The sequence below is a fragment of the Schistocerca americana genome, chromosome X (genome assembly GCF_021461395.2).
Source record: "Schistocerca americana isolate TAMUIC-IGC-003095 chromosome X, iqSchAmer2.1, whole genome shotgun sequence".
Lineage (NCBI taxonomy): Eukaryota > Metazoa > Arthropoda > Insecta > Orthoptera > Acrididae > Schistocerca > Schistocerca americana.
Window position 1 is genome coordinate 895685459 of NC_060130.1, and position 27028 is coordinate 895712486.

At 43.9% G+C, this 27028-nt stretch overlaps 1 protein-coding gene across 1 annotated transcript in view; it reads right to left on the minus strand.

Annotated features, from left to right (window-relative positions):
• LOC124556380 (gamma-aminobutyric acid type B receptor subunit 2) overlaps positions 1–27028 on the minus strand; it is a 328860-nt gene that overhangs the window by 127450 nt on the left and 174382 nt on the right. Inside the window, exon 14 of the mRNA XM_047130343.1 lies at positions 23812–24785. Coding sequence (XP_046986299.1) covers positions 23812–24785 — 974 coding nt within the window. The remainder of the gene's footprint in view (positions 1–23811; positions 24786–27028) is intronic.

The following is a 27028-nucleotide window of genomic DNA, read 5'->3' on the forward strand; positions in this document are numbered from 1 at the left end:
TCAACAACAAGTTTAAATTCAACGGATTAAGGCAAAGATAATTTCGATTATGTGTCGCCGCCTTGAGGACACAACAGATTGTGCAACATGTCAAGACTGGGTACTAGGAGAACCACTGTCCATGCATCATATTATCCGAGAGAAGCAACGGTATCGGAGAACGCTAGTCCACGGCCTCGACATGTCAAATGGTCGCCGACTGACGTCCCAGAATGACATCGCAGGCGTCTTTATGGACCGCTATAAACAGTTCTATATGGCAGAGGGACAGAACACTACAGTAACGAATAATGTCCTACAATTCGTTAACAGGAACCCTTGACGAGGCTCTTGTGGAGATTCTCATAGCGACGATTAGGTCTGCCAGCAGGAAGCGTGGCCCCATTGGCATTACTGGACAGGCTCAAACGTTTGGGGATTACCTTCACACATGATACACAGGGCATGGCCTCACTTAACTATAAACCCCTCCTTCAAGCGGTCCGCACGATTATTCATGGCAACCTCCTGCCACCATTAGACATGATAAAATGGTTGGATTTTGTTAATACTCATCTGGCTTCCCGACTACCCGATTTGGCACAGATTTTTACCGATGCCAAAGGCAATGGCACAGATAATGCAAGTGGCGTTTGGCTACTTTGTAAGTGCGGATCTTATCATCAAAGTCTGCTACGACACGCTAACTCTCCCTGCTCGAGACGGTGACCTTGGTCTTGTCAACGTCCCTGAAAGAGCAGCTGCCTTTTATGTAAGTATGATGGTTAAATCGTGGACCCACCACCAAACCGGATTAATGTAAAGCCTGCTTGATGAACTGGCCCCTCCCTCCCGAGTAGCACCTATTTCATATGTCAGGATCTTTTTCATCGAATACAGTTACTTGCACACTGACTTGGCTTGTACCAGGAACCCTACGGCACGTGGCACGTATCACCTACCGATGAGACATAATACTCGCAATGTGGTGGAAAGCCGATATCCTATGGACGCATGACCAATAGTCTGGCGTTCTGTGTACCATGTCCTCCTCGATACGAACGCTCGTGCTACCTGCTACGTGGTTGTTAATGGGAAATATATGACACAACTTCGTCTGCATGCCATTAACATAACTGATTCGCCACATTGCACTTGACACGAATGAACATCGACTGATGTTTGGATCTTCTGCAAAGGTGTAGCAGCTGATTCAGTAAATGCTTGCCTTTCTTCTACATACAGGTCATCATGCCATTGCACCAAAGACACTTATGTTTCCAGATGAGACTTATTTGCGAAATACGAAGACCAATGCACTGAACTGGATAAAACGCCTATCGATCTCTTATTTGTTTCATAAAGGAGGTAAGAGTGTTCTTGATTTTTGGACATTCCCACAAGATCGTTTTACCTTTCTCACGCTCAGTCCCAGTTACAGTCAATACTATGCAAACTTTTTAGGTACTGGCTTCTTGGACACACTGTCCAGCTGAGGTATCCCGGGTGTGAGGAGGTGATTCAACACGAGTGTGTACGACGAGGACTCAGACCAGTGTATTGGCAAAATGGAATATTATTACGAGAGGACGGGCCCGGAACAAGCCTGATTGACTTGGGATACTGAGTGCATCTACGCACAAGTTGGCGGCGGGTGGATGCCATTTTGTCTGTTTCGCCAGGAGGGCGTTTTTAATAGCATTTTTTTTGTTATTGATGCTAATTACACACCATTATTTTTCTCCTGGAGGGCGTCCTATTTTATCTTAATTGTTTGTTATTTTAATAATGATTATATAATGTATGAACCTGTTGTAAGACTTCCCCCATACGTACATTCCTTTTTGAACAAATAAAAATAAAAAAGGAAAATAAAAAAACACTCATTTGACCGTAGTGATTAAGATTATTTTTTTAAAAAAATGTCGGTGGAGCACTTTCGCACGAAAGATAAAGATCCTGAGTTCGAGTCTCAGTCCAGCACACAGTTCTAATCTGCCAGGAAGTTTCACATCAGCACACACTCCGCTGTACAATGAAAATTTCGTAATGTAAACGTTGTATAATGTATAGCTATTTCAATAGCACAGTGCATAAATGTGTGCTCCCGCCCCTGCCCCCCTGTACGCACTGCTCAGTAGCGACGCAGCGCATGCTGAGGCATTGTGCGTTGGGACAGTTTGAGATGGGAGAGGGCGGAGCGCACATAACGAGCTATGCTTACCCAAACAGGTAGACTCGTAAGGGCAGCTGATGCTATTGTACTTATAGTAGCTTACTTACTCACCATCATTCATTATAGCATTATAATTACATTATAATATGTGAGCGCAGCTGTGTAAAAAAAACTTACTTAAGCGTTATGCAAGTACCTTGTTAAATAAGTGTTCCTCATTTGAGATGCATGGCAGCATGTTCTTGTCTTGGATGTAGTCCAATGGCGATCTTATATTCTGAACTTCATTAACCATTCAGGAAATCTTTTGACAGGTCCAATGTGGTTGCTGTCTCCAGTGTGCATACTGTGACTACGAACACCAAGTAACCTGCTACAGGGGATTTAGCACACCGGGAAAAAACTTTATCGCCAGGAGATATCAGATTGATATCGTGTAATGCCACTCCCAGCCTCAATTCGGCGGGGAAGAGAGTCCACAAGTTTCAATAGGCACGCCATTTCCAGCTGACCCATTCATTGCTAATTAGATCTCACAGAGCTGCGAAAGTGCGTGAACATTGACTGCTACATTTCACCCAGTGCTCTGAATAGTCCCAAATTTTAGTTTTTGGGATTAAGATCAGGTGATTTAGTAGGCAAGTTGAGGAGCGAGAGAGTAATTGAGTATTCGTCAAACCAGAACCATATGCTTGCAGCTCTGTGAACTTGTATGTTGTCATCTGGTAAGACATGAGCGTCCACAGCATCGAAAGTAACGATAATTTTTGTTTTTCTTGAAGAATCTTTACTTATTCATCAACATCAACTTTGTCCCTTTCAAGGTAGTCCCCTTCAGATATAATGCACTTGTGTTAGCGCTTTTTCCGATCTTGGAAGCACTTTTCGAACTGACGTTTCGTTATGGTGTTCAGATTCATCACTGATTCTGTTTTTATCTCATCAATGATGGCAAAACGACGTCCTTTCATGGTTCTCTTCAGCTTCGGAATTAGAAAGAAGTCGCAGGGGGCAGTGTCCGGTGAATACGGTGGCTGCGACGACATAACGGTTTCGTCTTCTGCAAAAAAAAAAAAAAAAAAAAAAAAAAAAAAAAAAAAAAAAAAAAAAAAAAAGCCAGACAAGCGCACTGAAGTGTGAGTGGGAGCATTGTCGTGATGCAATGTCCACGAGTTGTGTTGCCACAATACTGGTCGTTTTCTTACGACTGCTTCACACAAACGGCGCTTAACATCCAGCCAGTATTCTTTATTGACCGTACGACAATAAGGCTCCTCATCATGCACTATCCGTTCTAATCTAACAAAGCAGTGAGAAGAACCTTCACATGTGATGGTACTTGTCGATTTTTTTTCGGTCTTGGATTTTCAAGCAGTTTCCTTTGGGATGACTGGGCCTTGGTTTCGACGTCATACCCGAATATCCATGTTTCATCACCTGTTGTAACCTTCGTTAGAAGTTCTGGATCGTTGTCGACTTCTTTCAGCAATTCCAAAGCGATGTCTATGACACGTCGAATTTGGCCGAAATTCAACAATTTCGGAACAAAATTTGTTTCTGCACGTTTCATGTCCAAAACATCCGGGTCCCGTTGGCTGCGTTGTTTTTACAACTTTTCTTACGCCGTGTCAGATGGCTGCTAGTTCTACACCGTTCCAAACAAATCGGGCAACTTGATTCAAAATACATATCCAAACACGACAGATTACTTCGGCCATTCTATCACGTTACCACATTGAACTATCTTATTGCATCTGTTCCATACAACCGACTAGCTGAAATACACTACTTCACTGCCGTGACTTTCGTGAGCGATGGGGGGGGGGGGGGGGGGGGGGGTGAAATGACTGCCTGGTTCTGCGGTACTCCAAAGTAACGACTAATATTTTGGGCGGTAAGCTTCGCTGGTGGCTCAAACCAAATGCCAGCTATAAACTACAAAATGTGTCAACAGCCTCTGTAAATTTCTTAAAGGAAGCCATTTTCCTGCGCAGTCCGTCTTTTCTTATTTTGAAATAAAAGCTTTCTTTCATTACCAGCTGAATACCTGGTGTTGCCCGAGTCTGTACTTATTCTGATCTTCTATTAGTCCATCTTCTCCTTCCCTCTCTCTCTCTGTCCATCTCCTGCTTCACCCCCTCTGTATCCATCTTCTCCACTCTCTCTACCTGTCCACTTCCTCCAACCCCCACTCTCTTTCCATCTCTTCATGCTTCTTTCTTTGTCCATTTTCTCCTCCCCCACTCTCTTTGTCCATCTGCTCCTTCCCCCTATGTCTATCTCCTCCTCTTCCCGCTAATTTCATCTCCTCCTGTCCCCTCTCTCTGTCCATCTTCTCCTACCCTTCAACCTGTTCATCTCCTCCTCTTTCTTTCCTCTGTACATCACCTCATACCCCCTCTCTCTGTCCATCCCCTCTTCTTCCCATTCTCTGCCCGTTTCCACCTTTCCTTCTGTCTGTTCATCTCCTCCTCTCCTTCCCTCATTCTATCTCTTCCTCTCTCTGTCTATGTCAGTCTCCTCTTTCCATTCTCTGTCTGTCTTCTTCTCTCCCCTCTCTCTGTCCATTCCCCCTCCTCCATCTCTGTCCATCTTCTTGTCCCCCTACCAGTGTCCATCCATCTCCTTCTTCCTCCTCGCTGTCTGTCATCTCCTCCTGCCGCTTTCTCTCTCCAAGTTATCACGCTCACACCAGTAGGGGACTGGTGCTTCATACGCCCACAGTATCTTTTTTCAGATCGTAACTAACACGTGCACCAAATTTGGCTGAAATCGTTACAGGGTTGAGGATGAGTTTTTTACCCGTTTCTTTGCCCGCATACCAAATGTCAAATATCTTCCACATGTATGCAATATATTTCAGACGTATCTGTTCACCTGTATCTCTAGCGAATTTCACCCTGCAGTTCCATCTTCACGCAGATCAGTGTTTATGACACATCTCCTGAACGATGTGTCCCACAATTGTATATTTTTGCAGGAACATTCAGTGGTAAATGTGGTTATTGGCTGCGAAATGTGTTGTGAATAGAGTAAGTAGTAAAGAAGTAATAAAATAAAACGTCATGCACGATGCAGCAGTTTTTCACGCAGCTTAGTGTTTATAACGCCATCTCTCATGAATTAAGTGTCGTATAGTGATATAATTTTGGTGGTATATTCAGTGGTATATGGGAATACTGTCTGCAAAATGGGTCGCGAATACAGTCAGTGTTAAGAAAGTAATAAACTAGAATTCATGCTTCAAGCAACAGATTTACTGCAGGTACAGCGAAAATGTAGTAGGCGATAAACTTTTTCTCTTTCATCATTTTGTTGGGGTTGTCAGCGAGAAAAAGGTTTGAAATTGTGTGTCAAGTTTGTTGCAAGTCACTAAGTACACTCATTCTGAAATATTGAATGAGTAAACTAGGGGTATTCGCTTGTCGTGGTCTAGACTGCTTTCATACCCCCACCCCTACCCTCACCCGTTTGATAGGTAGGTGGCTGTTACTCCTTCAGCGATTCTTTCGAGAAGTAAGTGGTATGTGTACCAAGTTTTTTTGAAATCGGTCCATTGTTTTAATAGGAAATGTGGAACATACATACGTGAATCCATCATTATAATATGTATGGATTTATGAATACAACAATTAGCTAATTTCTACCCTCGGTCATTATTAAACTAAACCACAATAAAAATTGGTGTTATTACGACATGTTACCTAAGAGCTTCGGAAAATATCTCTGCTATGTTCGCTCCGATTATAGCACCAAGGAGATAGAGGAATCGAGTCATAGTAGCTGCGGCGTATACAATGAATACACGCCGGCCTGCGATACCGCGCGATCGAAGGAAGCTATGAAGAGAGTTTCCCGTTGAGAACGTAAGCGGCGCTAGAGAGAGGGCTTTTCGATAAGCAACATCGCATGATAATTTGGCCACGGCCCTACGGGCTATAAAACCAGCGTGCAGCAAGCAGGAGGCACTTTCGCTGTTTACTACGCTTGCTGCATGACGCCGACTCATCCTGCTGAACTCATACCGATTGCTATTCACCAGGGTTTCGCCCGGATCTCTGCTACGGATTCTGTGGCACTGCCGAAGACAACCTCGAAACGAACTGTTCGGTGCTTCATTTTAAGTATACAACAGCTACGCTGTTTCATTTACTATTTGATAGCTTTTTAACGTCAGATACGCTGATGCGTTCGAATTCAGAAACTATGATGAGCACTGTCTTTACTGCATTAGCGACTCTTTTATGTGAGTCCTTTATGTTAACCTTTTTTTAATAGAAGTAACCGATACCATGTATACTATCGATTTTTGTGTAGGTGAACATTATATCAGTTGTTTAACCGAATGAACTTCGTATGATTTTGTATAGGATGTGTTATACCGGAGCCAAGGTAGCCCCTGAGTGCCGGCAACCCATATAACACCACAGAGGACGAGGTTGTCTATGCCCAAGGCGTACCCAAAAGCACCGTGGTAAACACCGGCTATTGACATACAAGGTAATGGAAATAGCACTACTTCCTGCAGGGGGAGTTCGAGCCACGGCCTGCAGGAAGTATCACTACTCCAAAACCTGATTGACTGGAGACAGCTATTTAGGGGCTAGAACCAGGCCGGAAGTTCAGTTCACGCCGGATGCCGACCTCGTGTACTGCGACCGTCGAAGATTACGTCTTCACCTCGGAGTTGGTCTGTTAGTAGTGTGTTTGTTACCACGAACCTTTGTGGAAAATTAGAAGTGAACTTTTGTTTGCCTCAATTAGGAGACTTTTTTGGTTATTGTTACCTTTAGTTTGTATGTTCAGTCATTAACCTTGTGAACTTACATCAATAAAAGTTGTGTTTGTGAAAAATTGAGAACTGTCAGTCACAACACGATGTATTATATTTCAGGCTAGAGGTATAAAAAGAAATTAATTTGTTACAATCGATATGTATGTACAGTTAAAATTACTCTTCTTTTAGAAGTATTTGAAATTACGAAATACTTGGCATACTTAAAATTCATATTATTAATTGCACAATCTAACGCTAATTATTAAATCTATTTCTGGATTCATTTATAAAATAATGTTATAGCTTGGTGTAGATTATTCTTTCGTCAAGAAAGTTTGTAAACTGTTTGGAATATTGTGAATACCGCAGAATGCTAGGAGTAGTGGGCATGCCTCTGACGGGATCGGACATGTTTTAGTGAGTGAGACTAACAATGTAATAAGTGGAAATTGTAAAGTCGTTGTGATATTGAAAAAAGTACCAAAAAATAAAATTCAACAGTAAAACAGACAAATCTTCAAACATTATTCAGATGAACAGCAACCTACAAATTCAAAATTTTAGCCTCAAGAATGTACCCCTAGACGCGAGAACTGCAGCCAACAACAAGAGAAAATGAAGATAAGTAAGAAGTTTTTCTTTTGTATTTCTTACACCTCTCGAAGCTGTCGAAACTTTTGAAGAGACAGGAAAATTTGATGTTGATGTGTGGGAGGGTAAGATTACAGCTAGTGACTCTAACTAACGTCTAGATAAATGATGTATCCGAAATATTTCAACTTGTGCTCAAGAATCTTACACTGAAGCGCCAAAGAAACTGGTATAGGGATCCGTATTCAAATACAGAGACATGTAAACAGGCAGAATACGGCGCTGTGGTCTGCAACTAGTATATAAGACAACTAGTGTCTGGCGCATCGGTAACTGCTGCTACAATTGCAGGTTATCAAGCTTTAAGTGAGTTTGAACGTGATGCTATAGTCGGCGCACGACCGACGGGACACAGCATGTCCGAGGTAGCGATGAAGTGGGGAATTTCCCGTAGAACCATTTCACGAATGTACCGTGAATATCAAGAATCCGCTAAAGTATCAAATCTCCGACATAGCTGCAGCCGGAAAAACATCCTACAAAAACGGGACCAACGACGACTGAAGAGAATCGTTCAACGTGACAGAAATGCAACCCTTCCGCAAATTGCTGCAGATTTCAGTGCTGGGCCATCAACAAGTGTCAGCGTGCGAACCATTCAACGAAACATCATCGATATGGGCTTTTGGAGCCGAAGGCTCACTCGTGTACCCTTGATGACTGCACGACACAAAGCTTTACTCCTCGCCTGGGCCCGTCAACACCGGCATTGGACTGATGATGACTGGAAACATGTTGCCTGGTCGGACGAGTCTCGTTTCGAATTGTATCTAGTGGATGGACGTGTATGGGGACAACCTCATGAATCCATGGAACCTACATGTCAGCAGAGGACTGTTCAAGCTGGTGGAGGCTCTGTATTGGTGTGGGGCTTGCGCAGTTGAAGTGATATGAGACCCCTGATACGTCTAGATACGACTCTGACAGGTGACACATATGTAAGCATCTTGTCTGATCACCTGTATCCATTCATATCCATTGTGCATTCCCAATGACTTGGGCAATTCCAGCAAGACAATGCGACACATCACACGTCCAGAATTGCTACAGAGTGGTGGCTCCAGGAACACTCTTCTGAATTTAAACACCTCCGCTGGCCACCAAATTCCCCAGACATGAACATTATTGAGCATATGTGGGATGCCTTGCAACGTGCTGTTCAGAAGAGATCTCCACCTCCTCGCACTCTTATGGATTTATGGACAGCCCTGCAAGATTCATGGTGTCAGTTCCCTCCAGCACTACTTCAGACATTAGTTGAGTCTATGCCACAACGTGTTGTGGCACTTCTGCGTGCTCGCGGAGGCCCTACACAATATTAGGCAGGTGTACCAGTTTCTTTGGCTCGTCAGTGTATTTCTCTCTGGGGTAGTCACTTGCACTTTAATTTTTTCGGAATTTTTTTACAAAGTATTTGTACTTAATTAGAATAAACTAGTTGTTTATGTTACTCTTGTCTTTTTCAAATTCATCGCCAGTTCTACAGTCCCACACTAAGACCTTTGTGCAACAAGAGTAATACATTTTCACATGGTGCTACATGTTCCGGGGTTCTTGTAGACACAATTCTGCTGCGATACGTATAAAAGGTACATCACAGTGTGGGAGTGAAATGGCGTGGAAACTGGAAACGTACTCCATAGCTGAAGTACGCTGGACAATACTATTCTCTTGGGCAAAATCGGGCATGGATGTGTGTGATGTCATTAGGTTAGTTAGGTTTAAGTAGTTCTAAGTTCTAGGGGACTGATGACCTGAGCAGTTAAGTCCCATAGTGCTCAGAGCCATTTTCTTGGGCAAAAGTCTTAATTTTACACAGATTCACCGCGAAATTATGGCGGCATATGGACCAAGTGCACAGATGTCAGTGAGTCTGGTCAAGAAGCACAGGTCTTGCAAATGCGATTTTCATTTTTTCGATAAACTGAAAGGATATTTTGAGAGGATGAGATTTTCCAATGATGAGGACATGCATACAGCGGTTCTCGAATGGCTCCGTGACCCAAGGAGCGGGTTGTATCGTCGAGGAACTGAACGATTTGTACAACGTTGCAACAGCTGTTTACAGAGACTTGACGACCACGGTGAAAAATAGTTTCATGTATCTGTGTCACATTGAAATGTAGTGTAGTATTAAGTAATAGTTGCTTGGCCTGACGTAATGATGTATACTTTACTTTTTGAAGTCCCCCACCCCTCCTCCACACTCCGTACAATCACAAGACAGTGTGGAGAAAAAGCAACATGTCAAGGCGTCCTTAATGCCGCCGGCACGTGAACTGTGCATTCGAGAGGAAGGAAGGAAGATTGGGTTTAACGTCTCGTCGATAATGGGGTCATTAGAGACGGAGCACAAACTCTAAGAGTGTCAAGGACAGGGAAGGAAATCGGCCGTGCCCTTTCAGAGTAACCGTGCATTCGTACGTTGAGTGTTGAGCGTGCCGAGTTTCTGACGTTATAGCGTAGAAAATCACGTTGGGGAGTCTTTCTGAACGTGTGGGACAATATCTAGCGTACCAGATATTCTGAACGTGCGTCAGAACGTAGACCAATGAGATGGAAGAAGGCCACCTACGTCAGACGATGCCATCTCTCTTCAGTACAGAGTCGTTAGACGACATTTTTGGTTTCAATTGAAGCCTATATGTACATAAACCGCTTATAAACATCACAAAATAGCGGATCTATCGAAAACCCGTCGTTAATTGTACGATTTATTGTTAATAGTTAAGGAATTATTGCAACTTGTGCATTATGAAAGTATTCCGTCTCAAGGCAACGATATACAGAGGATTCATTTAAAAAAAATTGTTCGCGGTACAATTTGTTATAGTTAAATGTCAATTAATAAGACATATAGGTTTAAAACTTTCAGGAGATGGTAAGATGCGAAGTTGCTTATCTAGGATTCTGTCTTATTTCGTAGTTCACTTCTTCAATTATTCTTACTAGGATGGTTGGGACGTGTGTATGCTTTGTGCTGATACTGGAGAAGCTGGCCGCAGTTCGCGAACAGCGGAATACGTTTTTGGCGACGATCAGTCACCTTCAGGCTGCTGCCTCTGGGTGTAGCGGAGGCGGAGCATCTAGCGCCTTGCATGAGGCACCTCAGGTGTCGCTTGTTTTGCCCATGGGCTCTGCTTCCGAGGCACCTCCTAGTTCTCCCGACGCGGTGGATCCGCCCTCACAGCAGGGTGAGTGACAGGTTGTAGCGCGTTCGCCCTGCTCGAGGAGGAGGACCAATGTGATCCTGTGAGTGCATGGGTGGCCGCTCCTTCAGCCGGGTCCGAGCAGGTACACGGGGAACCCCTTAGGCAGATACTGTTCAGGGCTGGAAAGAGAGCCAATGTGCATTTGGTATGTCTGGCAGGGGGCCTCACCCGAGATGTGGAGGCGGCCTTGTCTTGTCGCCATGGGTTCTGAGATGATCCTCAGTTCGTGAAGGAGGCTGGAGGAGGGGTGCAAGCAGGGCACGCAATTTGCAGCATCGTTCCCAGAGTTGTCGGGGTCCTTTGGTTTGGAGCCGAGTGGAGGGTCTCAACCAAAGGCTTCGTCAACTCTGTGACAGTCTTGGCTGCAGATTTATAGACCTGCGCTATCGTATGGGGATTTGTAGAACCCCACTTGATAAGTCAGAGGTGCACTACAAAAAAATGGTTCAAATGGCTCTGAGCACTATGGGACTTAACATCTTAGGTCATCAGTCCCCTAGAACTTAGAACTACTTAAACCTAACTAACCTAAGGACATCACACATATCCATGCCCGAGGCAGGATTCGAACCTGCGACCGTAGCAGGCCCACGGTTCCGGACTGCAGCGCCTAGAACTGCATGGCCACCGCGGCCGGCGGTGCACTACACAAAGGAAGCAAAAAATGGTTCAAATGGCTCTGAGCACTATGGAACTCAACTGCTGAGGTCATTAGTCCCCTAGAACTTAGAACTAGTTAAACCTAACTAACCTAAGGACATCACAAACATCCATGCCCGAGGCAGGATTCGAACCTGCGACCGTAGCGGTCTTGCGGTTCCAGACTGTAGCGCCTTTAACCGCACGGCCACTTCGGCCGGCCAAAGGAAGCAGCTAGTGGTATGGAAGAGTACTTTCGGAGTAGCTGGCCAGGTGGGCCGAGAGGTTCTAAGCGCTACAGTCTGGAACCGCGCGACCGCTACGTTAGCAGGTTCGAATCCTGCCTCGGGCATGGATGTGTATGATGTTCTTAGGTTAGTTAGGTTTAAGTAGTTCTAAGTTCTAGGGGACTGATGACCTCAGATGTTAAGTCCCATAGTGCTTTGAGCCATTTGAATAACTTGCGGTGTACACATGAGGATTTTTAACCTAGACGGTAGTTTGAGGAGCTTTGATGAACACTCGGAAGTCGATACACAGCAAGGGAAGTCAGATGGATTTCATAATAAAGTCACTTCGACTGTCAAAATTTTATCAGTAAACAGTCGAAGTATTCGTAATAAATACCTCTACATACTTTTTAACAACGAATTTTTTGAACAGACGGACGGAGTCGCCATGGGTAGTCCCTAATCCCCTCTGGTGGCCAATTTATTTATGGAAGACTTCGAGGAGAAGGCGCTTGAATCTGCTGACTTGAAACCCACGGTATTTTGGATATGATACCTTGATGATACCTTTGGCACCATGGCGAAGATAATTTGCAAGGCATCTTAAGACATCTGAACTCTTTCCACCATCAAATAAAGTTCACAATGGAAATCGAAAAGGAGGGATGCCTTCCATTCTTTGATGTTCTGGTTCGTCGCAGTGAGGATGGCACTTTGGGACATGAAGTGTATCGGAAGCCGACGCACACGGATTTGTATTTATGTGCAAATAGCTGACACCATCCTACCCAGACGATGAGTGTACTCCGAACTTTGACCCACAGAGCGCATATTATTTTTGACGCAAGCAGTCTGCAAGATGAACTTTCCTACTTACAAAGAGTGTTTGAAGACAATGGGTACTCCCCACAGCAAATACAGAAGGCACTGAAAATGAAACCGAAAGACGCCACAAAGAAAGCAGAAGAAGACGAAGAAACCTTTAAATCGATGGCCTTCCTGCTATATGTGGGTAGCCTCTCATCAAAAATAGGACGAATTCTAAGCAGACACAAAGTAAAAGTGATTTTTCGTCCTCCACCCAAGAAAGCTGCACTCGTGGGCTCCGTCAAAGATGATTTGCTGCTCCTAAAATCTGGAGTTTACAAAATTCCTTGTGAATGTGGCCTTTCTTACATTGGACAAACAACTCGTACTGTCCAAGAAAGATTTACAGGACACCGGAGGTGCTCACGACTTTTACAACCTAACAAGTCGGCAGTGGCAGAGCACTGTATTGATACTGGTCACAGTGTGTTGTATGAAAACGTCGAAATTTTGGCAACTATATCATCTTTTTGGGACTCGATAGTGATGGAAGCCATTGAAATTCGTTTAACGACGAATTTGATTAATAGAGATAGTGGTTTCAACCTTGAGAAATCATGGAATCCGGCACTTGCTGTAATAAACTCACAAAGACGTCGTCACAGTGCAGCTCACAATGATATATCGACATGCCAACCCAGATCGACTGCGGAGTCATAGATGTAATTCGCGCATTGTACACGTCTCTGCCGCCGACCAACGTCTCTGGCGCATTTGCATCTGTGGCCGCATGCGCGGTTGCGCGGTACACGAGTATAATGGGACGAAGCGAGCACTGGAGCGGCAGTCTTGCGGCTCACTCTGATGGCTGAACGTTATACAGCCGAAATATTAGAAGAAGAAGGAGAATTCTTGAGGCTGCACACCTGAAACTTAATGGAACTATTCGTAATAAAGTGCAAGAATTTACTGCCCTCCAGGAAAGTTCTGAGTCTCAAATTATTCTTGGGACAGAAAGCTGGCTGAAACCCGAGGTGGGAAGCTCTGAGATGTTTAGCGAGTCATGGAACGTATATCAGAAAGACAGATTAGAGGCCATTGGAGAGAGTGTTCATTGCAGTTGACAAAAATAGTCTCTATTGAGGACAAAGTTGAATGTGACAGTGAAGTTACCTAGTCGCGTATAACAGGTGTAGGTGAAACCAAGTTAATTGTTGTATGTTTTTCCGACCACCCAATTCCGCTGTGACAGTTCTAGTCATTCAAAGAAAGTCTACGGTCAGTAGCGCGTGAATACCCTGATCACGCTATGCTAGTTGGAGGCAACTTTAGCCCACCCAGCACAGATTGGGATGTCTATGAATTCATAGCGGGTGGTACTGACAAGCAGTAATAAGAAATACTTTTGAACACCTTCTCTGAAAACCGTCTTGAGCAGCCAGCTCGGCAGCCCACACGCAATGGAAATATCTTAGACCTTGGAGCTACAAGTTCGTAAATCAGTCAAGAAGGCTAGGACAGTGTATCTGCTAGATAGAGCAGATAAGCAGTTGTTAGCATCTCACTTAGACAGGAATTGGCAACACTTAGTGCCAGCTAGATTGGTGTAGAGGAATTATGGGCAAAGTTTAAGCAGCTTGTAAATCGTGGTCTGGAGAGTCATGTGCTTAGTAAGTGGATGAAGGATGGAAAACCGCCTTGGTTTAATAAGGAAATTCGGCGGATGCTGAGGAAGCAGAGGCTGTTGCACTCTCTGTTCAAAAGGGAACGCATGAATGACGAGAAGCGAAGGTTAATAGAGATTAGTGCATCTGAGAAAAGGTCTATGCGCGAAGCATACAACAGTTACCACCGTCACACCTTAGCAAAAGGCCTGGCAGAGAACCCGAGAAAATTCTCGTCATATGTAAAATAATTAAGCAGGTGTATGGCTTCCATTCAATCCCTTGTCGGCCAGTCTGGTGTTTTAAATTTCAGGTTCAAGAAATCGTTCACATAGGAGAAGAATCGTGGAAACATACCGTCATTTGACCATGGGACAGACTCCCGTATGGACGACTTAGTAAAAAGCATCCCTGAAGTAGAGAAACAACTGAAAGATTTGAAAGCAACTAAATCACCAGGTCTGGATGAAATCCCAATTCGATTTTACAAAGAGTACTCAAAGGCATTGGCCCCTTGTATAGCCTGCATTCATCATGAATCTCTCGCCCAGCACAGAGTCCCGTGTGACTGGAAAAAAGCGCAGTTGCCTCCTATATATAAGAAGGGTAAGAGAACGGACCCACAAAGTTACAAAACAATATCCCTAACTTCGGTTTGCTGCAGAATCCTTATAAATATTCTCAGTTCGAATATATTAAACTTTCTTGAGATGATAAGCTTATGTCCACGAATCAGCATTGTTTTAGAAAGCATCGCTAGCGCGAAACTCACTTGCCCCTCTCCTCACACGATATACTCCGAACAATGGAGGAAAGGCAACAGTCAGATTCCACATTTATAGATTTCTGGAAAGCAACTGACATGGTGCCCCATTACAGGCTGTTAACGAAGGCACGAGCATGTGGAATAAGTTTACAGATATGCGAGTGGATCGACGACTTCTTAAGTAATACAACCCAGTATGTTGTCATCGACGGCGAGTGTTCATCAGAGACAAGGGTATCGTCAGGAGTGCCCCAGAGAAGTGTGATAGGACTGCTGGGTTGGGTTGTTAGGGGCAAGAGACCAAACAGTGAGGAAGGTCGGTGAAGGAAGTAGACCATGTTCTTTCGAAAGAACCATCCCGGAATTCGCCTGGAGCGATTTAGGGAAATCACGGAAAACTTAAATCAGGACGGGCGGACGCGAGATTGTACTGTCGTCCTCCCGAATGCGAGTCCAGTATGCTAACCACTGTTCCACCTCGCTCTGCGTGATAGGACTGTTGTTGTTGTCTATGTGCATAAATGATTTGGCAGACGGGGTGAACAGTAATCTGCGGTTGTTTGCTAATTATGCTGTCTTGTATGGTATGGTGTCGAAGTTGACTGACTGTACAAGATTACTTCGACAAAATTTCTAGTTGGTGTGACGAATGGCAGCTAGCTCTAAAAGTGGAAAAACGTAAGATAATGAGAATGAGTGGAAAAACAAACATGTAATGTTTAGATACAGCATGAGTAGTGTACTGCTTGACACAGGCAAGTCGTTTAAATATCTGGGCATAACGTTTCAACGCGATATGAAATCGAATGTGCATGTGAGAACTGCGGTAGGGAAGGCGAATGGTCTACTTCGGTTTATTAGGAGAATTTTAGGAAAGAGAGATTCACTTGTAAAGGAGATGGCATATAGGACTCTGGTGTGACATATTCTTGACTACTTCTCTAGTGTCTGGGATCCTTACAATGTCAGATTGAAGGAAGACATCGAAGCAATTCAGAGGTGGGCTGCTAGATATGTTATCGGTGGGTTTGAACAACACGTAAGTGTTATGGACATACTTAGGGAAATCAAATGGGAATCCTTGGAGGGAAGGGGAGTTCTTTTCGAAAAACACTATAGAGAAAATTTAGAGAGCCGACATTGGAAGCTGACTGCCAAACTATTCTACTGCCTCCAGCATACATTGCGCGTAAAGACCACGAAGATAAGATACGAGAAATTTGGGCTCATACGGGGGATAGGTTAAAATTAGATACAGTGGGAAATAGTGAAGTTCGGTGGCAGGAAGAACAAGACTTTTTGTCAGGTGAATACAGGGCTGTAAATACAAAATCAAATAAGCGTAATACAGGAGTAGGTTTAATAATGAATAAAAAATAGGAGTGCGCGTAAGCTACTACAAACAACAAAGTGAACGCATTATTGTGACCAAGATAGACACGAAGCCCATGCCTACTACAGTAGTACAAGTTTATATGCCAACTAGGTCTGCAGATGGCGAAGAAACTGATGAAATGTATGATGAGATAAAAGAAATTATTCAGATAGTGAAGGGAGACGAAAATTTAACAGTCATGGGTGACTGGATATCGATAGTAGGAAAAGGAAGATAGGAAACGTAGTAGGTGAATATGGATTGGGGGTACGAAATGAAAGAGGAAGCCACCTGGTAGAATTTTGCACAGAGCATAACTTAATCATAGATAACACTTGGTTCAAGAATCATGAAAGAAGGTTGTATACATAGAAAAAGCCTGGAGATACTAGAAGGTATCAGATAGATTATATAATGGTAAGACAGAGATTTAAGAACCAGGTTTTAAATTTTAAGACATTTCCAGGGGCAGATGTGGACTCTGACCACAATCTATTGGTTATGAACTGTAGATTAAAACTGAAGAAAATGCAAAAAGGTGGTAATTTAAGGAGATGGCACCTGGATAAAATGACTAAACCAGAGGTTGTACAGAGTTTCAGGGAGAGCATAAGGGAACAATTGACAGGAATGGGGGAAAGAAATACAGTAGAAGAAGAATGGGTAGCTTTGAGGGATGAAGTAGTCAAGGCAGCAAAGGCTCAAGTAGGTAAAAAGACGAGGGTTAATAGAAATCCTTGGGTAACAGAAGAAATATTGAATTTAATTGATGAAAGGAGAAAATATAAAAATGCAGTAAATGAAGCAGGCAAAAAGAAAGGAATACAAACGTCTCAAAAATGAGATCGACAGGAAGTGCAAAACGGCTAAGCAGGGATGGCTAGAGGACAAATGTAAGGATGTAGGGGATTATCTCACTAGGGGTTAGATAGATACTGCCTACAGGAAAATTAAAGAGACCTTTGGAGAAAAGAGAACCACTAGTATGAATATCAAGAGCTCAGATGTAAACCCAGTTCTAAGCAAAGAAGGGAAAGCAGAAAGTGGAAGGAGTATATAGAGGGTCTATACAAGGGCAATGTACTTGAGGACAATATTATGGGAATGGAAGAGGATGTCGATGAAGATGAAATGGGAGACATGATACTGCGTGAAGAGTTTGACAGAGCACTGAACATTCCATTAGAACTACTGACAGCCTTGGGAGAGCCAGTCCTGACAAAACTCTACCATCTGGTGAGCAAGATGTACGAGACAGGCGAAATACCCTCAGACTTCAAGATGAATATAATAATTCCAATCCCAAAGAAAGCAGGTGTTGACAGATGTGAAAATTATCGAACTAGCAGTTGAATAAGTCACGGCTGCAAAATAGTAACGCGAATTCTTTAGAGACGAATGGAAAAGCTGGTAGAAGCCGACCTCGGCGAAGATCAGTTTGGACTCCGTAGAAATATTGGAACACGTGAGGCTATACTGACCCTACGACTTACATTAGAAAATAGATTAGGGAAAGGAAAACCTACGTTTTTAACATTTATAGACTTAGAAAAAGCTTTTGACAATGTTGACTGGAATACTCTATTTCAAATTCTAAAGGTGGCATGGTAAAATACAGGGAGCGACAGGCTATTTACAATTTGTACAGAAACCAGATGGCAGTTATAAGAGTCGAGGGACATGAAAGGGAAGCAGTGGTTGGGAAGGGAGTGAGACAGGGTTGTAGCCTCTCCCCGATGTTATTCAATCTGTATATTGAGCAAGTAGTAAAGGAAACAAAAGAAAGATTAGGAGAAGGTATTAAAATTCATGGAGAAGAAATAAGAACTTTGAGGTTCGCCGATGACATTGTAATTATGTCAGAGACAGCAAAGGACTTGGAAGAGCAGTTGAACGGAATGGCCAGTGTCTTGAAAGGAGGATATAAGATGAACATCAACAAAAGCAAAACGAGGATAATGGAATGTAGTCGAATTAAAGCGGTTGATGCTGAGGGAATTAGACTAGGAAATTAGACACTCAAAGTAGTAAAGGAATTTTGCTATTTGGGGAGTAAAATAACTTATGATGATCGAAGTAGAGAGGATATAAAAAGTAGACTCGCAATGGCAAGGAAAGCGTTTCTGAAGAAGGGATATTTGTTAAGATTGAGTATAGATTTAAGTGTCAGGAAGTCGTTTCTGAAAGTGTTTGTATGGATTGTAGCCATGTATGGAAGTGAAACATGGACGGTAAATAGTTTAGTCAAGAAGAGAATAGAAGCTTTCGAAATGTGGTGCTACAGAAAAATGCTGAAGATTAGATGGGTACATCACACAACTAATGAGGAGGTACTGAATAGAATTGGGGAGAAGAGGAGTCTGTGGCACAACTTGACTATAAGAGGGGATCGGTTGGTAGGACATGTTCTGAGGCATCAAGGGATCACCAATTTAGTATTGGAGGGCAGCGTGAAGGGTAAAAATCGTAGAGGAAGACCAAGAGATGAATACACTAAACAGATTCAGAAGGATGTAGGGTGCAGTAGGTACTAGGAGATGAAGAAGCTTACACTGGATAGGGTAGCATGGAGAGCCGCATCAAACCGGTCTCAGGAGTGAAGACGACAACAACAACTGGGGCATATAGATAGTCGTTTTTCCCTCGCTCTGTTTGCGAGTGGAACAGTAAAGGAAATGACTAGTAGTGGTACAGTGTACCCTCCGCCACGCACCTCACGGTGTAGATGTAGGTATAGGTGAAGGTATTAACATAAATGATTTTGGTCGGTGCAGCGTGATGAGTCCCTTGTGGGGTTGCTGGTCCCCCATTGGGCGCCTCCTCAAGTGGCGGATAGGGGAACGTTCCCCAGATATGGAGGGTACCAGGGAAATAGCATACCTGCGGCGGACCAAAACCAGCATGTATGAGGGCCCATGGCGTGGAATCAAGGCAGAGAAGCCCCCAACCATTAGCTGCTGCTTTGCAGTCAGTAGAGGGATCGAAAATGGAGCCAACTATCCGGCGAGCTGTAAGGGGCAATCCCTCAAACGGTTGGGCGGAAGATTAAAAATCTTCCCCTGTAAAAATCAGTTTTTGCGAATGACAACAAAGGAATAAACTTGACAGATATTTTGATGACGGCTCCAGCAAACAAAGAAAGGATAAGAAATGTGTACATAGGAACATGGAATGTGCGGAGCATATACCAAGCTGGAGCCCTACGTCAGCTGCTAACGCAAGTAAACATCTACGGTATAAAATATTGACTCTCAAGGAAATTAGGTGGAAGGGAAGTGACATAATGGACTCGGGAAATTTCACTATCTTCTATAGTGATGGGAGGAAGAAAAACTCTGGAACAGCTTTTGTGGTCGTTAAAGAACTAAAAGATGCTGTGATGGGCTTCGAACCAATCAATGAACGGATGATCATGTTAAGATTCAGGGGAACAAAAAGATTTTCAACATAATAATTATAAATGTACATGCATCCACAGAGGAGGTAGATGAACAACAGAAGACCGAGTTTTATAGTAAGGTAAAGCAGTTGTATGATCAGGATCCCAAACGTGATGTTAAGATCTTAATAGGAGACTGGAATGCTAAAACAGGAAAAGAAGAGGCGTATTAGCCAACTATAGGAAGACATAGTCTCCATGAAATGTCAAATGACAATGGAATTAGGGTTGTAGATTTTGCTATAAGTAAAAACGTGACTGTCAGCAGTACATGTTTTCCACACAAAAAGATACACAAAGAAACACAGATGCCACCAGATGGACAAACTAGACGTCAGGGAGACCATATAATGATTGATCGGAGGCACGGATCGGGTATAATGTATGTTAGGAGCCAACGTGGAGCTGACTGCAGTTCAGAACGTCATCTAGTGAGAATTAAGTACAGCAAAGGATCTCACTATTGAGTAAACAAAAAGGACACAAACAAAAGAATTTTGACATTAAGAAACTGAAGTTAGAGGAAATACGGAGAGCATATCAGACGAAAATAGAAGAGGGGATTAAGAACGATAGCCTGCCGGAGTGGCCGAGCGGTTCTAGGCGCTACAGTCTGGAACCGCGAGACCGCTGCGGTCGCAGGTTCGAATACTGCCTCGGGCATGGATGTGTGTGATGTACTTAGGTTAGTTAGGTTTGCGTAGTTGTAAGTTCTAGGGGACTGATGACCTCAGAAGTTAAGTCCCATAGTGCTCAGAGCCATTTTTTGTTTAAGAACGATACCGACACCTCAAATGAACTTACGGAAATAATGTGGAAACAATTTAAGACTGCAATCCTCAAGACAGCTGGAGAGGTTTTGGAACAGGTACAGGCTCAGAAGGAGGCAGGTTGGTTTGATGAAGCATGTATGAGAAGAACTGAGGAGCGTGACATAGCACGAATGAAATTATTTCAGAGAAGAACTAGAGCAAATCTGAATGAATATCAAGAGGAGCGCCGCGTAGCTAAGAGGGCTTGCAGAAAGAAGAAAAGAGCACAAGAAAAGAAAAAATTGGAAGAAATTGAACAGCTAGAAGAAGAGAAGCAACTACGTGAAATGTACCAAAATATGAAAGAAGGAAAGATCGGGTTTCAAGCCAGAACAAATATATGTAGGAGTAAAGAAGGGGATTTGACAGCAGAGAGTAATAAAATACTTGACAAATGGGCATAATATTTCCAAGAGTTACTGTACCCAGAAGTAGAAGCATTAGAACAAGAAGAACTGGTGGAAATAACTTACTATGGACCAGAGGTCTTAACACCAGAAGCCACACTGGAGGAAGTGAGACAAGCCATTAAGGTCTTAAAAAACAATAAGGCACCTGGAGGAAATCACATCCAGGCAGAACTTCTCAAATGTGATGGGGAAACACTGACGAAAGCAATACATAAAGTGATACTGAGCCGCTGGCAGGAGGAAAGCATGCCAGAGGAGTGGAAAACGGCTGTTATGTGCCCCATACATAAAAAGGGAGATACGTTAAACTGCCAGAACTATCGAGGAATCTCCCTGTTAAACACTACATATAAGGTGTTCTCCAAGATCCAAACTAGGAGGCTTACTTCCTTATGTGTAAGAGAGAATTGGAGACTATCAGAGTGGCTTTAGAAGAAATAGGTCAGCAACTGACCAATGGAAATGAGCGTATGGCATCGTTGGCCGAAAGGCTCCATTCGGGGAAGTTCGGCCTGCAAATGCAAGTCTTATTTCAGTCGACGCCACATTGGGCGACTGACGCGCCAGTGATGCGAATGAAATGATGGTGAGGACGACACAACACCCAATCCCCGAGCGGAGGAAACCTCCAACCCGACCGGTAATCGAACCCAGGCCCGCTTGCATGGGAGGCGAACGCGTTACCACCCAGCTAAGCAGGCGGACTAGAAACTGACCAAATATTCACATTACGCATACTGCTTGAAAATATTATGAACATCAAATAAACATACACCAGCTTTATATCGATTTTAAACAAGCCTATGATAACATCTCAAGAGCGGCATTGCGTAATATAATGGAATAGGCGGGAATATCTAAGAAGCTCGTTTAACTTACTATGATGACCCTGAGTGAAGCCAACAGTGAAGTAAAAATACAGGGCGAAATCTTTAGAGAAGTGGAAGTGAAAAAGAGACTGAGACAAGGTGACAATATCTCCTCACTGCTAGTCAACATCTGCCTAGAAATAGTCTTAAGGCACATAGAGCTAAATGGAGGAGGAACCATTTTTAATCGTTCACTGCAGTACGTAGCCAACGCAGACGACGTGGCATTACTCGCAAGAATCACTGCTGGCCTGGCCGATGCCTATCAACAGCTTGAGAGAAGTACAAGGGAACTTGGGCTGGTAGTCAATGTCGAAAAGACCAGATATATGGCAATGACCAACCAGTGAAACCTACCAAAACTCAGGATAGCCGACAAGGAGTTTGAAAGGGTGAGAGACTGCAGGTACCTCGGATCGGCTATCAGAGAGACAAATGACATCAGCAGCGAGGTGAAAGCTAGAACAGGAGTAGGCAAAAAATGTTACTTTGCCACACTACCCATGCTTAGGAGCTCGCTTCTCTCACGGAAATTGAAAATCCTCATTTACAAAACAATTATAAGACCAGTTGTTATGTGTGGTACTGAGACGTGGACCGTGACGGCAAATGAGGAATGGATCCTTAGCATTTGGGAGGGAAAGGTTCTGCGTAAAATGTATGGCAGAATTAGAAACACTTTTTGAAGAACCTGACACTGTAACTACCATTAAAATAAGAAGACTGCGGTGGGCAGGAAACGTGGTCAGAATGGAGGAAGACAGAACATGAAGATTTTTGATGGCAAGGCTGGAGGCAGACGACGGAGGGGACGTCCCAGAAAGAGATGGGTGGACAGAATTGAAGAAGACATGAAAAAGCTGGGTGTCAGAGGATGCAGACGGAAAGCCATGGACCGAATAGAATGGCAGGATACTGTGATTCAGGCCAAGGCACTTCAAGGGCTGTAGAGCCGAGGAGTAAGTAAGTAAGTAATTAAAACGTGGGGAGTAAAGCCACAGATTAGTCTTGTGACACATGGTATGTTGCTGGTTCGCGCCCCATTGTACCCGATTTTTTCTTGCTAAACTTCGCGTTTCCCTATAGGTTCTCATACGTTCTCAGTCTATAATACTCAATGTTATGTAAATATAAGTGTACCCTTTCTCAGGAGTAAGTTTGTTCGATTGCCTGTATGTACAAGACAGCCTGTACTACTTGCAGTAATGTATTTTGCACTATCTTGTTTCCAGTTTCGTATTTCACATGTTGTAAAAATTCTGATACTGAATAGGAACAGTGATCAAGTAAAAATGAAGTTGGGGTTATACTTAAAAGTGAGAATGATGAAATAATTTTTATCTTTGCGACTTTTATAAGCCGATGTCCTTATTGACTGGACGTGATACTCCCCTTTTTGCCTTATAATATATTCATGAATAGTGAAAATTTTGTTTGTGTGCTCTTAACAGTACAACTTCAGGCAGAACAACATGACTACCTTATGGACAATGGAGGAAACGTGGGTTTTAATACCGCTAACGCAGGAATTTTGCTCCTGTACCTTCCGTAAACAGTGTGTTTCGAGAGCCAGTTACAGCCGACAACTGCCGCTGTAGCGCGCTGCGATCGCGTGTAACACGTCAAGGCAGACGTGCCGTATGCGCAAGTCGCATATTTTCTGAGCTCTCAGCAGAACGTTGAACTCGGCACGCCTAATGCTGGCGTTCGAAAGCACGGTCTGTGTGCCGAAGCCTCAATGAGAATTTTGCTCAACCATAGTAGGTACGGGCACAACTATCGCAGATGCGGAAACAGTATGTAAAATGGAAAACTGGAAAACAGTTTAGAGTAACTACTGAAGAGGAAACACATGGCGTGGAAAAGTCTTAAAATCGGAATAAAAAAATAAAATTGACAGATTACTAACCCGTGAAACTGCGCTTTAATACTATGTTCAGACAGGTCACTAAAAGGTTTGCTTTATACTAAATTTATAATCATCGTAGGAGAAATGTTATCTTACCGTGATCTCTGATCGACTTCAGCATGCCTGGCACGTCCGGCGACGACGCGTTCGCCGATAACACAAAATCACTATCGTTAACTAAAGGTGTTACTGTCCTGCTAGCTGCATGAGCGGTTGTGCCGTCCAGAACGACGTGGGAGTGGTGCCTCGGAGTGGGAAGTTCCGGCTCTTCCTTAAAATACATTTTACTTTTGGAGTACTCTCTTTCACTCCGGTCACTGTCCGTGGAGTAGCACTTGCCAGCGGCCCTGGGCGTGCCGTACGCCGGTGGCGGCGCCGGCTCCGCAGCGACGTGGGTCGCGGGAACGCTAGTCCGTCTCTGCTTGGGCGCACTGACGGACACGTTCACATTGGCGGACCCTCCCGAGGACGTGCTCTTGACGCTGGAGCGGCGGCGCGGCGCGGTCTGAGCCGAGTACTGTTTGGCCGGTTGCGCGTGATGCTGCGCCGCGCAGGGTTGCTTGGGGGTCGCCGGCTGTGGCGCGTGCGACGGCTGGCGGCTGTGCGACGGAGCCACCGAGGCCTGCGGCTTGGCGTAGAACTGTCTGGGCGGCGGCACGATGGCCTCGCTCTCTGTGTACGGAGCGGAATTCGTCACGTCGCCGAAGGACACGACTTTGCACAGCGTGAGCGGCGGCGTCGGCAGGCGGGGGCGGTCTTCCAGTACGTCGCCAGGAATGGCGCTCACTTTCCCGGGCTTGCGGACCGCTTCCTCTTCGGCACTTTCAGGTACGAAGTGTGCGTTGCTCTGGCCGTGTTCCGCCGCCTTGGAACGGAGAATCAGTGGCTCAGAATCGTCGTCGCGCGTCACCGTCTGCTGCCTTTCGGCCGTTCTCTGTTCCGCAATCGATTTCAGCGCCGAAGGTAGCTCGTGGCTTTGTTTATGTGCAGGCTGTGTAGCACCGCCTATAGCGGTCTCGCTGGGGCACGAAGCGGCGCTCGAAGCCGCTTTCCCGCCGACTGATTTCTTTCTGCAGGAAAACAAAAAATGCTCATATTTAGGAAAGCAACAAGCACTTACACCACTGCAGTAAGCTTACTACCGTAGCATTAGTTCTAACTGACAAGGAAACATCACAAGCTTGACCTCATATTTCAAGGGGGGACAAAAGGGCACTCGATCCCACGTGAATATTTGGGCCATAATTCCAGTAGTACGCAGTTATGACCTTTTAAAGTATAGCTCTCAAACTTTCGCACTCATAGCTTGTCACTTGCTCCGCCCATCTTAAGCCGTCGAATGCCCGAGCCCGAAGTACTACACGTTGGAGTGACACCAGTGAAGTTGCGCTCTACAAAATCTACTCTTCGGTCGTTGGAAAGAAACATAAATTAATACGTGTGAGAGAAATTTGGAGACGACGAATTGTCTTTGTGTATCGTTTGTTTGTTTGTTTCGTGTGTAATTAGAGCCATACACCATTAAATGCTAGTCTAACGTGTAGTTTGTATCCTTACAAAATATACATTGCATTTAATAAGTAATAATAAAAATATGCTGATCGCCTAACTTTTGCACTTTTGTGTAACCAGAACAATTACTTTCGACGCAAATATAGTTTACATGCAACAGACGTGAAAAATCTGTATTATTATTATTGTTGTTTTACATCATGATCAAAGGCAAAAGTTCCTGTTATTAGTGATAACTTCCGGAAGTTGTTTATGAATAACAGAAAAAATGTTTTATATAAGTTCGACGAAGTTCTGAAGAGATGTCTGATATGTCTTTGTTTTGCGTTTTTTCCACTTTTGTTGAGGAAATTGCATTTTATAGCGATATATGATAAATCTGATTTGTTTTCTTATTTGTACTGCATCATACCTGTGTTTCACGTTACAGATAAACAATTTTTTAATAAAACGAGAACAAAATATCAACAATTTCAATTTTACTATAAAAGCTGTTTACTTTTAAGTAACTGCCGGCTGGAGTGGCCGAGCAGTTCTAGGCGCTTCAGTCTGGAACCGCGCGACCGCTACGGTCGCAGGTTCGAATCCTGCCTCGGGCATGGAGGTGTGTGATGTCCTTAGGTTAGTTAGGTTTAACTAGTTATAAGTTCTAGGGGACTGATGACCTCAGCTGTTAAGTCCCATAGTTCTCAGAGCCATTTGAACCATTTTTGAATTTTTTAAGTAACAGACAGGAGGATAACTATGAAGAAAAAAATGTTCCAAGATTACGCGGCCCTTTATATACATATGCACTCAGTTTCTAGACAGTTCACCGCTTCGGGTTTCTAGAGGAATCTAATAAGATACTGATGGAGTACCCAAACAAAGCGACCGAAACTAGGTAACGCCCGATAAGTATTAACAAATGGTTCAAATGGCTCTGAGCACCATGGGACTTAACATCTGAGGTCATCAGTCCACTAGAGCGTAGAACTACTTAAACCTAACTAACCTAAGGACATCACACACATCCATGCCCGAGGCAGGATTCGAACCTGCGACCGTAGCGGTCTCGCGATTACAGACTGAAGCGCCTAGAACCGCTCGGCCACACCGGCCGGCAGTATGTAAAAAACCTAACATAGTGGAACGTTCTTACGATCGTAACTGACGAAAGCTACGAGGTAAAGTACTGTACTTACTTGTGATGGTCTACTGTAGCCTGCGGTAGTTCTACAACTCTAGATAGCAGAACTCTGCTATTCGCGGGATGATGAAGGCTAAGGAAGAGGAGGGGGAAGGTGGAAACATCTGCCCAACGTGTTTTGATATCTTGTTGGACAACACGTGACAGTTTACGAGAAAAATAGTTATAGCAGCATGTAATATGCCAGACTCCCGCACAAGTACGTTCAATATTATTTTAACTACATTTTGCAGCTGGCATTCTGCAGCTGTACACTGAGGTGGCAAAAGTCATGGGATATCTCTTAATATCGGGTCGAACCTCTTTTTGCCCGGAGTGTTGCAGCATCTCGACGTGCCATGGACTCAACAAGTGGTTGGAAGTTCCCTGCAGAAATATTGAGCTATCCTGGTTTTATAGACGTCCATAATTGCATAGCTGTTACCGGTGAAGGATTTTTTGTACGAACTGACCTCTCGATTATGTCCTATAAATGTTCGATAGGATTCACGTCTTTGTTTGGGAACGTGAAGTACATGAATGGCTGAAAATTGTCTCCAAGTAGCCGAACATAACAATTTTCAGTCAATGACAGATTCAGTTTGACAAGAGCAACTTGTCCTTTCCATGTAA